General features: G+C 38.8%; 1 protein-coding gene across 4 annotated transcripts in view; it reads right to left on the reverse strand.

The window, feature by feature from the left end:
• MYZAP (myocardial zonula adherens protein) overlaps positions 1–14,682 on the reverse strand; it is a 63,853-nt gene that overhangs the window by 33,475 nt on the left and 15,696 nt on the right. For all 4 annotated transcript variants that reach the window (XM_063169600.1, XM_063169596.1, XM_063169598.1 and 1 more), the window contains exons 2-4: positions 12,905–12,994; positions 4,415–4,573; positions 2,003–2,095 (exon numbers count right to left, since the gene is read on the reverse strand). In XM_063169600.1, coding sequence (XP_063025670.1) covers positions 2,003–2,095; positions 4,415–4,573; positions 12,905–12,994 — 342 coding nt within the window. The remainder of the gene's footprint in view (positions 1–2,002; positions 2,096–4,414; positions 4,574–12,904; positions 12,995–14,682) is intronic.

Genomic DNA, 14,682 nt, shown 5'->3' on the forward strand with positions numbered 1-14,682 from the left:
TGCAAGAAATAAGGAAATCTAAAACTGTGAATTGTAGAAGAGCCTTAATTAAGAAGGAACTGACTAATCAGGTACATAGAGAAGCAACATCAAGAAGACATAAGGATGAAACAGTACAAAGCAGGAAGGGGAAGCCAGAGGGCTTTGTTGTGTGAAAATTAGACATTTTTGATAGGTGCTCACACACATGCTTAAAAACTGAGAGGGGGGAGGGGAAAGACACAAAATTACATAATTCAAGAAGAGACTAAAACTCAAACAGTGTAAATAATTGTGAATGATCCAATAATAAAGAGGAAAAGTGTTACCAATGAAAGCCAGCCAGCTCACATTCTTAGATGGACCAGATTTGCTTCTTGATAAAAAGAGAAGAACACCAGGGACTGATACAGGGGGCAAGTGTGCAGTAACCAAGCCATACACAGATTAGGTCAGCACAGGGAGTAGAGGACAAGTAGTCACTGTTAACCTTCCATAAAGGTGTGTGTAAAACAAATGAAAGCAGAAATGCTTTGGATGGATTAAGAAAGTTACAAGGGAAGAACTTGTGAGAAGAAGCCCAGGACAGGATACTGGAAGAGCAAATTTCAAACAAACTTTATGAACAAAAAGTTGTCCAGGAAATTGGAAAGATAAAAGCACAGTGATTGAAAGCTGAAGCAAAGAGTATAGAAAGGATTTTAAACAGGATTCGGAAATAGCACAAAAGACGACAGTCACGTAAAACCAAAATCAGCTCCCAAATAACCAACCAAACAAAAAGCTCACATTAATAGGAGGAACAACACTTGTGCTTCCTTTCAGCCAGTCTAGAGTACTAAAAAAAGGGAAGGATGTCTCCTAATGTGCCATTTATATCAGAAGGAAGCTTCATGAACTGCTAATTTGCTGGAGAACTAGATATTCTGTCAGAGCTGGTCAGAAACCCTTAATTAAAGAAGAATTTCTGACTCATGCAGGATTTCTACTGGTCTGACAGAAGTTCTGGAAGTGCAGGATATCATCACTGCTATTCAGTAAAGATCAGCAGCAAAGACAACAAAGCTGCACCTGAATCAGCAATACCACGTGCATGCTGGGGGGAGAGTGAGTCTTGTTGGCAGCATTATGACTATTTACCACACTTTGCAGAAATTGAGGTTTTTTCTCTCTTCCTCTCAAGTCTGGGTGATTTTTTTTCTATTTTTTTGAGACCAGTTGCACAGAATGAAAGTACCAGTTTACAGCAAGTTCTGATTTTTGTACTTAATACAGCATGGAGAGAACTGACAGCCTCCAAATGAGGATAGCAGAAGGGCACAAGTCAAGGTCCCAGTCCCTTGAAGTTAGAATACTTTTAATTGCCAAAGCTTCCTCTGAACCAGGGCTGTGAAAATCAATGCTGAACATACATTCAAAGCAAGTTTTCAGGGGGATTTTTTGGATCAAACAACTCAGCAGTTTAATATGAAGGCTATTTACAGAGTGCAACAGCTTTTATTGCTAAAGCAGCATATCAGAAAAAAGACAGGTCATTGAATGACCATTGAAATGTTCCATTAAAAACCAAAAGGTAAGTCATTTTTAGCACTTTAATACCAACGAATATTGCTACTTCTTTTACTTAATGTTTAAACAACAGAGTCAGTAAAACAGAGCAAAGTGTTGAAATAATTCCAAGTTATCAGTTTCTCCTAATTATCAATTTTATTTGATTCACTGCAAGCTGTTACATCCATCTCCATTAATTACCAATACACACTGGCAATGGTATCAAAATCATTCTTTTATTTCCAAGAATTTCCAGCTAGTTAGTAATTTCATATGAAAAAGCATCCCTGTCCTGCTTTCCCTTCCTGGATGGAAAAATAAATAACAAAAGAAAACTACAGATATCACATAAACCAGTGAATTGGAGTGGTTTGGGAGATTAGTTCTGTTCTGCTAAAGCAAAAGAAAAGTTTCTAGATACACTGGGACAGTTTTTCCCATATGCTTTCCCTGCAAATGAATGGGTACTTACTTTCAGTTCATTTGTAAGCTGTTGTATTTTTCGTTTCATTTCATCATATTCACCATACATTTTCTTTCTTACTTTTTCCAGAGTTGCTCTCACCTGGTGTCAGAAAAATCAAATGCCTTTATCAAAATTTTGGATTATACTGTTCATATAGTAGGACATGATTTTTTTCTCTCTGTTCTTCACTGTTACTTTCCATAATTTCCATTGTTAATCTACCACTGCATAACAGCAATTTATTCTCAAGAAAAAGACAAAAACTTAAGTCTCAAGACTTGTCTACATAGGGATGATGCAAATAACTGTCATAATGAGAAATTCCAAACCTCTCTGTACATGCTTAAACACTTGTAAATTAATAATTTAGATAAATTCAATTCAGTTAAATACCCCTAAGTCATTCTAACCTGATTATTAAATGAATTAAAAATAATTTTAATTTGATCATATATTGCTTTATTTCTGAAAAAAAAGGCATGGACTTAGTGTACCTCCATACTTTTAAAAGTAGTTGGTTTCCCCTGGGTATCCTTTGCAGATAAATACTTTCAATTTCAGTCTTTTAGAATTGTATCTAGCTAAACAACAAACTAGCTTACATTTACCAATGCAATTTCAAATCTGAAGAATGGAGAACTCAATTTGATTTCAAGAACTATAGATGCAAATTATTCTTTGCCTTTCTAGGGAAAAAAAAAACCTCTCAAAAACCCCCCAAGTTGGCTTCCAGCTTAGGTTTACACACCCCTGCAGTCATGTTTGCCTACAGCTTACATAATTCAACCTCTTTTTTCCCTTCCTCACCTCTACCAAGCACAGGCTGATTGCAGATCATTTAGGTCAGTGAGTTTACTGTGTCTGCACAGCAGGGTGAGGACAGACCTTCAGCAGGAGATGTTTTTAGCAGCTCTGCACAGAATCCCCCCCTGCCTTCCAGAAAGAGGGGCACTGGCCACCAGAGCTATGCAGGGAGTGCTCCCTACCCACTGGATCGCTTTGGGATGGGGAAGAGGGGAGGGAGCTGCCTCCTGCCGGCACCTCAGGAAAGCACCGCTCACCCTGTGCCTCCCCACGCACAAGCACAGGCACACACCCTCCTGCAAGATTGGACTCAGGCAGAGGAAGCTGTCAGCAGCTCTGACATGGCCCATCATTTTTGGTCTGAGTCAGCAAATACATGGCACAAGCTGAGGACTCTTGTTTAAGGCTCTGCTTTTAAAGACAACACTACTCTAGCAGACCAGAGATCACAAAGCAGCAGAGCTGAACACCAGAAGACAGAAGAGCAAAAGCCAGTATGTCTCCTCCCCTGTCTTTCCCATTTTTCCTGAAACCATCAGTACCCTGAATGCACAAGCAAGACATGCAGTTCACCTGGTGTGATGTGTCCCTCCACAAAGGACAGACAAGGGCAGGGAGATGGTCCCAGCCCAAGCAATCCCCAGGTACCACAGACAGTGCAGTTTGGGGAGCTGGCCCTGCTGTGTGCCAATTCACCTGTCCCTTGACACCACCCCAGCAGGGCACAGAAAATACCTAGGCAGGCCAAGGCAGCCTGTGTGCCTCAGCAGCACCACAGCACTGACAGACCCTGCTGGTCCCTAACCTGAGCTTGAGAGTAGTGAACACCAGAGCCGGCAAACTGGGTGTACCCAGGGAGAGAAGCAAGTGCTGATAGGCACGGAGCAGGCAGGCAAGGAGCACACGTGATACAGTGCTTTGCACTGCTCCCTTGACTCAGGGCTCCTCCCTTCTCTATCAACTCAGTTTGCACTTGAATGTGTGTAACACAACAAGCTCTGACCAACAGCCTCCTGGGCGGTGAAGGTGGATGGAAAGAGGTCAGATGATTTGCCCTGAGGTAATTAGGGCGTTACTGCCACAGCCTGAGAGCCAAAGACTGATGGGCAAAGAGATGCTGAGTTTCAAGAAGGGAAAAATTTCAAGCAGGATCAGAAATGCATTTTTTGTTTTTCAGGCGATCTTCTGCCAACTGTGATAAATGAGCAGGCACAGAGAAAGTAGCACAAAGATCCTTATTAGGCTGACTATTTTGAGGCCGCCCAAAATGTACCCAAGTGACTTTACTATGTCACCTAATTTAGAAGCCTTTTCCAAGCTGGGGATTTTGGGGTTGGGGGAAGCAGAGGAAGAGAGAGACTTTATCCTTTCAGGTGTCTCCTTACGTAGCTTCTTCCACAGCAAGCACAGTTCCCAGGTATAGAGCATGCTTTTTTCCTCAACTCAAATACTACCAAGGCCAGCCTCTAGTTTCAGAGTAGGTTCTCAGTTCAAACTGAGATGTTGGGCTAGATATCAGTCATCCCATTATATTCTCACAGCTCTATGTATATGGAAATATATGGATATATGGAAAGGGTATTTAACAAATTTTTAGGTCAAGATGTAACTCACTTCTTTAATGTAATTCATCTCCTCTTTCAGCTGATCAGCTGACCAGCCATAAACCACCATTTCTCTCTTATGGTTGTTGTCAGTTCGGTGCACAACACCATACACCATCCCATGAGAAAGCTTCCCTGGAGACATCCCATTTGGAACATGGTAGAGCTCCTAAAAATTAAAAACAAAAAAAAATCAGTACTAGAATTAAAAAAAAAAAATAAAAAATAAAACCACAGTAACATATAACTCCCAACACTAACTCCCAAACATTTTGGAGTCAGCCTTCATGTTTTAGGAAAGAGCAATGACCAACTTAGAATTGATAAAGAATACAGAGATGTCTAATTACCACTGCCTTCAATTGAAGTCATGTAGGCACAGCTAGAGACAACAGGCTGACTTGTACAAGGAGAGGTAAAGGCATGTAAGAAAAGGTTAAACTGGCTTATTTTCATTCACCACCAGATGCTACATTTCTGCATTCTTGCAGAACACTGTCAGGTCACTAGTTCCCTCTAAACTCTTGCAACCAAAGAAGTATCCCTCATTTCCCAAACTCCCTGCTGCAGGAAACAAAAATTCACAAGTTTACTCAAAAAACATAGAAAGTTCTAAGAAACTGAAATTAAAACATTTAGGCAGTGCTCTTTAAAAGAGAAAATATCTGTTTCTCTTGAAGATAAAGCAGAATTTGGAAACACAGCTGTTACTGATAAGCTTTGCACATTGTGTTTGAAAGGTTAGTTCTAGAGAAAAATCAGGCATAGATTGTTTTACTGAACTTACTTCTTAAGCTGGATATACCAGATAAAGGTCCACTTGAGGACATTTATTACATTGACTTTAGAATATGGTTTGGTTTGGTTTTTTTATTCTAAGCATTGTCTAAATACCCTCTTTGACACCAAACAGAGGCTTAAAGAGACAAAGCTCAGCATCTTATATCCATCTGCAGCTGCCTCCTAGAGACCTCAAGTCCTTACCATGACAGTGAAGAGAGGACACCATCTGCAGCCTAAAGCAGCAGCACTCTCAGTTTTTAGGAGCAAAACCAACACAACTATGCTGGCAATATAAGAATAAATACTTCTTTAGGTAGGGGGGAAATTAACAGAAAAACTTACTTGTATTAAAAAATTGACAGACATTTGTTTTCTATTGTGTCCTTCCCACATGGCACTGACTGATTTTCCTCAACACTGTAAATCCTACACACTCTTCTTTACCACATCATTAATAGTTTAAGCATGTTGCTGAAGCTCTGGGTGTGTGTGTGCAGGGCTGGGAGGGGAACAATCACAGAGCAGACACCCAATAAAGAACATTTCAGGCATAGACCAACAAAGCTGTAAGCCTTCATTTGAAAAGAAAGCTTTAAAACCACTTAATGAAGAAAACATTGGGCAACCAGCCCTACCTATACATGATGTAATTTTGCACTTTGAAAACATTATATGAAAAGCTTCATATCCTCAAAATGAGATGTTTGATAATTATGTATTATTGGGGGTTTTGTTTTGCTGTTTGGATGTGCACAAACAAAAGTTCTACACCTCATACTTAGAAATAGAGAAATACAGAAACCAGATGGGGACGTGACTCAAAATTATTTTGTGTTTGTTTGCTTCCAGGGTTGTACAGTTTCTTTCATAGTTCATTGCAGCTCCTCCCCTGCATACGGAAAAAGGGATTACACACAAGTTTCCATCTTCCTGATAACAGAATGAATAATCACTTTGATTGTTTAGAGGTTACCAAGGCACCAGACGCAGAATTCATAAATCCATACCCTTTGCCCATGATCACCCATTTTTAATGAGGTGAACAGCTGAATGCCAGCAATACTAAGGTTCTTTGTGCCTCTGAAACATTAGCAGAATTGTCTAAAGTGCTGTTTGCAGAGCTCTGGCATAAAAATTCTTACCAAGTTCCTTATTTTTAGATTATGAACACATTCCTAAGGAATGCTTTGAAGGATGCCCCCACTCCCAGCCTCCCCACTCCCCAGGAAAGACCTACAAATTCACACCAATGGGTTTGCAGCTGGAGAATCACCCATGGCACTTACATATGTATTTCAGAGATGAACAGACACTTAAATTTCCATTATAATGGACAGTACATGCAGGATTAGGTACACACAAAGGCAGACTGGTTACATGTCTCTTGCAACAATGCTAAACTTGCCTGTTATCTCTATGTGGACAAGCCTCCTAAGATGCCTTTGTTACTTCTCTTTCAGAAGATTAAAGGACTCTCCATCATCTGTTGACTGTTCCAGTTCTATGAGCTACTTAAAATACAGGATATTGTTTTTACCCTCTCTTTATTCTTCCTTTATATCACAATCCCCAGACAAGTGCCTGTTAAAATTTCAGCTCTTGCTTGTTTTAAAGATGTGTGAGCCAACAGCTACACAAGTAACCGGTCTCATGTTTCCTTAATCTTTTTCATTGCTGTTCTATTCTAGCCATGCTTATCTTCTACTCACCCTTTTCTGTTTAGTAACTCTGAATTTCTTCTCAGTGACCACTAGTTTCAGGGTTCTGTATAAATAGCCCAAAAAAGGGCTCACCTGAGGCAGTCTCCTCTTAGGAGAAAGGTTACAATCAGAAAACTCCTCTAAATGCAGGGCTGAGATGGTTGCTTTGTTTATTGACTACTTTTTCAACACAGCTTTGCTTCTAAAGGAGGCCTTGCTGAGTAGCTCAGTTCTCAAATATCTCCACAGAGCTGCAGCAGTAAGCATGCACTGGGTATGCTTCTGCCAGTCTGCCTCCTCTACTTTATCCACCTTTGTCTATTATTCTCCTTTACTGTTTTTCCATTTTTGCCTTGTTCTCTTTTCTTTCTCTGATACATCCTCTCTGCCATGATTCCTCTTTCACAAATCCTGGATTTTCCACATGCTCAAGAACTACGTAACAGTATTAAAGTCAAATACTTCCCATTATTTTCCTCTGTGTCCCATACATACCCACTCCCAGAACTCAGATATTTTTCCAAGGAGGTCCTCAATGGTCTCCACTCTTATCTGCAGTGAGGCATCTCAGCGAAGATAACAGTGTAAGTAAATACATGCAAGAATTTAGGAGCAAGTAAATACTGTAAAGCTAACCAGAATAGTGCTTTAAGATGGAAGGATTCATTAGATTAATCAACCATTGCTGTTTAAGGTCAAAATATCAGCCAAATCCCTTCTAATGTGAGCTAATGATCTGAAAAGGCAGAGTTAGCTTAACCAGCTTGTGAATATTTCTTTGCACCGACAGTCAGTTCAACGAGAGCCCAAGGTGACAGCAAGGACACGTGCTGAGGATGATCAGCCTGCAGGAACGTGTCCTGTCTGTGACAGCTGCACTTGGTGTGCTCACACAGAATGCACCAAAGAAACACAGACTGTCTGCACCTAACTAATAAATATTTAAAACAGAAGCCTACATGCCAAGGTTGCAAAAGTCTTGATAATTACCATGCATCCTGTTTATGTCTCTGTCCAAGGAGGCAGCACAAGTAGCATGAAAGAGACGAAGACATTACAAACCTAAACACTGAATTTAAGTTTTTAGCTGTTTTTTCAATGGCCCATGGTTTAATTTGCATTACATAAATAACACTGAGGGATGGACTGCTTCCTAATCTACCAGTTTTATAAATGAAAGTCAGATAGGCTTATATATTGTACTCCCTGGCCCAAAATTGAACACAAAAGCACAGAAGACACATCTTTTTTGAGAAAAAAGGACATCTAATGTATTGCTTAACTCAAGTCTGTGTTAAGTATCCCTGTGGCCTTAAAATTTTCCTGACTCATGATCTTCTGTTTACCTACACCATCAAAAAACTGTAAACAAGAACTATATCAGTCAAGCAAGGCTTTATCTTTCCCTTAACAGCCACATTCCAGGCATTTCTAAAACATCCAGTTATCTCTTACCTGTTCACTAGTCACACAAGGAACAAGAATATTCATGTTGTTACTGAGGTTACATATTTTCTATTCAGTAAAATGACACATTTATAACATTGAGCTCACCAGGAAAAGTTACTGTGCTCTGACAAAAGGTAGCTCTGTTTTTATGTCCTTTCATATTCCTCTACAGCCCATAAAAATCATGTTACACTTAGGAATGTTTTACATTAAAGTGGTATTACAATAGGGAAAACATGCCATAACAGACATGAGTGTTCTTAAATTCATGAAGAATGCAAGAAGCATCACTGAACACTTTCCAACTTTGAAGCTCCTTGGGTGCTGAATTTAGGTGTCCATCTCAAAAGAGAAGTGCCAGACATTATACAAAGTGATATCTAACCCCTGAAATCTGTACACAGAATGCCAGTGTTTACACATTAGGAAGCTAAGATACAACAAATACAGCAGTAAACTCAGAAGTCAGCAGAATTCTTTCTGTATTTTTAATGTAGTGCTCTTTTTAACAAAGGTGTTGCTTAATTAGTCTGAGTCAAAAATCAAGGGACCAGTGCTGGAGAGGCTGAGAAACAGTAACATCACCTGTAGCAGATGAACCACATTTTTTCAGGTACAAGTTCTGCTCTGCTGACAGGAGTGGGCTGGCAGCAGCAGAGAAAATAGCTGTCCTAGATTCCATGTGCACCACAGCCCCACTCCCTGAACTCATATTCTTGAACCAAGCCTGACAAAAGTTTCTGTTTGATTCTCACCATGATGTACAGGAGCAAATTCCCCTTCTGGCTTCTTTACAGCCTACTTTTTTTTTGCTGGGAAAAAGAAAATTTGCCATGCTTCTGTATTCTTGTTTAGGAAGTAAAAAGAATTCCAGTTCTTAGTTGTGATGTTTAAAAAACCAAGAAAATTAAAGTGTTTGAGGATATATGCAGCCAAAGTACCAACCTGAGTTTAAGACTAAACACTGCTCAAACTTGGCTGAAAGCCACAGATAGTAAAGTGACACAAATTTCCAGAGTGTTATCTCATTTTCATTCTCTTGTCCATGTATCCAAATGAAAAAGAAATGTCTGTCTATACATATCTTCACATTCTGCCCTCAAAAGCTTAGCTGCAGCTTCCAATGACACTTCCAAATTTAACCATGGCAGTGAAGAAAGAGACTGATGGATAAAACAAGCCCAATCCCAAAGAGGGACAATACAATTGTCTGGTAGCCCTTTATTATGCAAGACAAGAGAGGCTTCAGGATATGCAGATTTTGCATACAATCTGCCAAGCACAACATTCCTTTGTACTTCATGGTGAAGTAAACAGCCTCACACTACTGTCACCCATTGTCTGTCATGGACAGGAATAAAGGAACAGAATCAGAATAGTTTGTGATTCTCTCTACCTAAAGTACTAAAAATTCAAACAACCTAACCAACAGCCTCTACCTGTGGGTTAAGTTCTCGTATGCTTCTTTCAGGGTCTCATATCCTAAATATGAGTATAAAAAATTCAACCTGACACAAACTCACTCCCCCTTCAGTTTCTGAGATCAGTTTCTAGCTCTGTACCATCTGCCAGCCTGTCACAAAAGGCAGGGAGAGGCCACCCTAGTACAGCATTGCCTGCAGCAATTTTCTTGCAACAAAACCACCCAGATCCATAATTTCATTTTTAATCTCTTACACGTTCATTTTTATTCAATGGATGCATAGCAGTAAAAAAGTTAATCTAGAAACTTACTGCACTGATACAGATTGAATGAAATACAGCATAAATTTCCTGCCAAGTTTGGACTCCAATGAAAAAGGTTAAGGCAAGAGCTACCAACAGAATTGATAAAGAATTCCTTCTGGTCTGACATCAAGCAGCAAAACAAGTTATTGGGAGGATCAGCACTAGCAAGGGCTGCTGTGTAGTTCCTGATTCTGAACTGAAACACCTCTTAATGGTACTGAGCCTGAGAGATGCAGAGAAGTAACAAACACAGTGAGCCAGCACCATGTCACATTAGGGCAGCTCAAAATCACCTCCTTCTAATGAAAGATTTCAAAGAGGAGATTACAACCAAATGTCACACCATGGTGTATTTATAGTTTTCTGGCATTCCCTCCGACACTGCAAGGTCTTTTCTCTCCTCCCTCAGCAGCAGAGGCAGAGACTTGTCCTGCCCAAACAGGAGAGCACCTGCAGCCAGGCTCTGACCGCCTGACTTGGCTGAGAACTCCAGCAAAAACTGTGCAATCCCACAGATTACCCCTGCAGTTCATTTCTGTAAGTCACATTAATGTATTGTAAATACCAAAAGCATTTTTCATGTTCCCGTTTTCTTAGGAGTCAGCAGTTAAAGTCAGCACAGAATACTAGATTCCAGCAAGGGATCTGATATTAAATTTGATTCTTGCTGAAGCTGGATTTTTTGACCTTAAATTGTAAAGTGCAAGGTAGAAAACAGAGCAGTTCCCTAATTACTATTATCCCGATTTCCAAAAAGGGGCACAGTTCTCACAGGACTGTGTAAGGATTATCTAATATTTGTAAAATTTGTTCTCAAAGTACTTTAAGCTATTTTATTAACATAAAGTCAGCTGAAAACAAGTGATCAGCAGATACATTATTACTGTTTTTAGAAGGGTTTTTTTTAATTAAATTGAGCAGTAAAAGCATCACAACATGACTAATCATGAGGCATTTGTGCACTGTAAGCTACTGTATAACTAATTCAAATACACAAAGCAATTGATTACACAGACAATAAAAATCTACAGGTAATACACTGCTGTCTGACTTTAGAGACATGAGGAAAAAACAGTTCATGAGCAGTAATTTTTTTCTAGCTGCTTCCATACACCATGGCTATTTTTCTTTATCACACAGAAATTATAAAACACAAGTAGTTGGCACAATTCCTCTGTGTTTTTTAATTGCTATGAAATTGGCTGAGTAGATCCCACCTAGCTCTGAAGCCTGACTTTTAAGTCTTTCAATTGTCTCAAAGTACTAAACTTTAGAAACTACTCAGAACATACAATACCTACAATTGCATATGGTTTTTTCTGGTCTCAGCTTTAAGAACCCATCATTTAAACATCACTGTTTTGCACATAGAATCAAATAATGTATTTTTTATCTTCATATCCTCTCCTTAACATTTTCTGATATAAAACCCACTTGCCTTTACTTGTATTTTGGGGAAAATAGCAGTTCATTAAATACATGGTACCACAGAGAAAAACATTGGTTACATAAGAAAGTCACTACAAATTGTCCAGCCCTAACCCTTAACAATTCTTTTTCATTATCACATTACTCAGAACCATAAAGTGAGTAAGGCATGAGTAAATACCTATCCTCCTCAAAAGCAAACTCGGATTCCTCTTAGGGCAATGGGCCCATAAACTTAGGCCAGTCTGAGGGTTGCTGCAATCTCATAAAAGCTGACAAGAGACTGACAGAGAAGTTACTCTAAGTGCTACACCTAAACACCTCTGTACAAAATTAATTATTACTATTTAATGGTAGCCCAAATATAGTTTGCATTAAGGTCTATTTAAACTATTCTGTAAGTAACATTTCTAGATACTGAAGAACCAATTACTCTGCTAGACCAGTGTATGAAAACCTGAGTGTGCAAAAGATTCCAGGACAAAAAAACAACTGATAAGCTATCCTTATCTTGAGAATTTTACTTTGCAATTATTTTTATTGCTTAGAATGCCTTTCACAGTAATTTTTGCCTTTAATTATCTCGTAAGAAATTATTTCTACTAAACCCCATTATTGTCTTTCTGTTGTCATATTTCCTATTGTCAGACATTGAGTCTAGCAAACTTCATAAACTTGTTTAATTTTGCTTTATCAGAGTATAAATGTGATGAAGTTGTGGAGCCTTCCAGCTTCCCTTTTTAGTCTTCATCTTTAAGACTAATTAAACATCATCTCTTGCAGTGAACAGTTCTTATAGAACAAGTTCTGCACCAAAGGAGATGGTAAATTTTTTTTTCTGTGTGCACTTCTGCAAAACAAATGGCCTTCTGAACTCTTTTAAGCACATGACCTTCAAAATCGCTTTCCTTCAGAACAATCCTGAATTCTTTAATTTCTTATTTGTACATCACCCTTTACTGAAATTAGCTGGCACACACAAACATCAACCGTCCCCAGCACACCAACTACATTAATGCTGAAATCGTGCACATGAAATATAAAGTGCTCTTTTAGGATCAAGAGTATCCTGATCAAGATCCTGTTTAATACAAGACCGTGTTCCTAGTAGCAGTTTCCTGCTCTTTGATACATAAATATGAAATAATCAAGTTTTAAAGGTATCTCAGTCACAAATCATCTACAATCTCTGTTGTTCCTCTACCATTGTTCTATTTTGCATGCAGTTTTGCTATCCCTAATTCCACAGTTTAGACTCAAAGCTCACACCCAAATTGATGGCCTTCCACATGTTCTTAAATCTTCTGAGATGACCGGGCTTTGGGCTGCTAAAACAACAAATATCAACATCTATGGATGGCAATGTTTACTTCTTATTTATAGAGAATTTAACTGTGATTTTTAAAACTTACACTTTTCTTTCTCTCAGTTTCCTTTGGTCCCTGTTCAGGCTGTGGCACTTCATCAGGTGGCACTGTTAAACGTAGCCTACACACATTCATCTGAAAGAAGAACAAGATTTAGGTGTTACAAAAATGATTTTAACAATTTGCTTTACAGAACGAACGGTATTGAGATTCAGCTTTGAACTTTCTATTTTCTGTTTTCTACCACACAGCTTATTATTATTATCATTATTATTAAACATTAAAGGGGTTTTTAGCTGGCAAAAAATAATTCAAGGGCATTCCCATAATTACATAACTGAAATAGCAAAAATCCATTTCAATCAACAAATTGTTCTTAGGTACTCATAAATGACACTGAGAGCTGAGATAACAGAACAACGAACATAGTTTTCTACTTTCTGAATTTTGCTTGCTGATTTGGCATACTTTTATTCTTCAAAAGGGATTATTTAGAAACACAGAGTGTATTTTACAGTAAATGCTTCTTTTCTGCTCAGCATATAGCCATGTATTTAATTCAAGGAGACCTCACTACTGCAACTGCACTAAATAGGAGCATTCTTGAAATCTGGTACATACAAATTGTTTGTAAAGCTTCAAAACACTTGAGAAAAAAAGTTAAGAGGTGTTGTTTCCCATCTGATTTTAGAACAGCCATTCTCTTGCCAGCAGGCATGGTACTGTTCTGTACCCAGCTGCAGTTTGCCTTGCTTTGGGCCAAGACATCTTTGCTTTAATGGTGTTTTCCAAGCAATACATTTAATACAAAAAACTTGGTTAAAACTTACAGTCTTAGTCCTATTCATGAGACATTTTTGTGGAAAAAGCTCTAAGTCCTAAGCAGAGCATAGCAAATGATGAAATGAGAAATTTGGCTGTCCAAATTCAAAGCCGTACAATACTTTCCTGTAAAATCCCAGCTGTCTGCTGGCAACAAAGAGAGCTCTTAAAGCTCTTCCTCTAAACCTCTTAAGTATCTCTTTCATGATTACTGTGGGCCAACATCACTGCTCTACAGCCCAGCATCTCACTGTTCTGGATCTCTCCAGTTTCTCCTGAAGTCATGCTGAATGTGTCTCTCTTTCACACCCACCTTCCCACTGCACTTGTCCCAGCTAACAGCTCACATCTTGGTCATTACAGCACCTCCTTTTGCCTTGAAAATGAAAATTCTGCTCACTGCATTCAGAGCACTGCAGCAAAGCCCTTCCCATGCACCCCAAATGTTACCATTTCACAATTCATGGCTTCCAACTACCTTTCAAAACATTTAAGCTGCATTGACTGCATTTTCAAACCTCTTTACAATACAACTTCCTCAGAGACCACTATTCAGCATCACAACATCACATCCCTATTTTCCAATGCCAGACAAAAGACCTTTTTCAATTTTTCAAACAGGCTTTAATTTTTTCTTCTTCCCAAGCAAAAACAATTGGAAGAATTATCTGCAGCTTCACTATTTTTTTCTGGCATTCCTTTGAATCTGTTGAGAGGACAAATCAATAGCATTTAGACTACTGTATGTTCTCAACTGTATTTTAGAAATATTAGGTACTGCCTTCCATCTTCCTCTCAGTTTGGTCTTTCAGGTCTGCAAGGGCAGTAAGAAACAGTGTCCTAAGATAGATAAAGTTCTTACAAAATATGTGAGATGTGTCTGTATTATAAAGAATAAAAAGGGGGGAAAGTCTATAAGAAGATTAAGGTGAAATATAACCTTTTCTGTAGACATATCTGTAAAATCAATATTTTGTGCAGTGGCCTCCTCCCTGTTAATT

Source organism: Melospiza melodia, chromosome 15, assembly GCF_035770615.1.
Source record: "Melospiza melodia melodia isolate bMelMel2 chromosome 15, bMelMel2.pri, whole genome shotgun sequence".
Lineage (NCBI taxonomy): Eukaryota > Metazoa > Chordata > Aves > Passeriformes > Passerellidae > Melospiza > Melospiza melodia.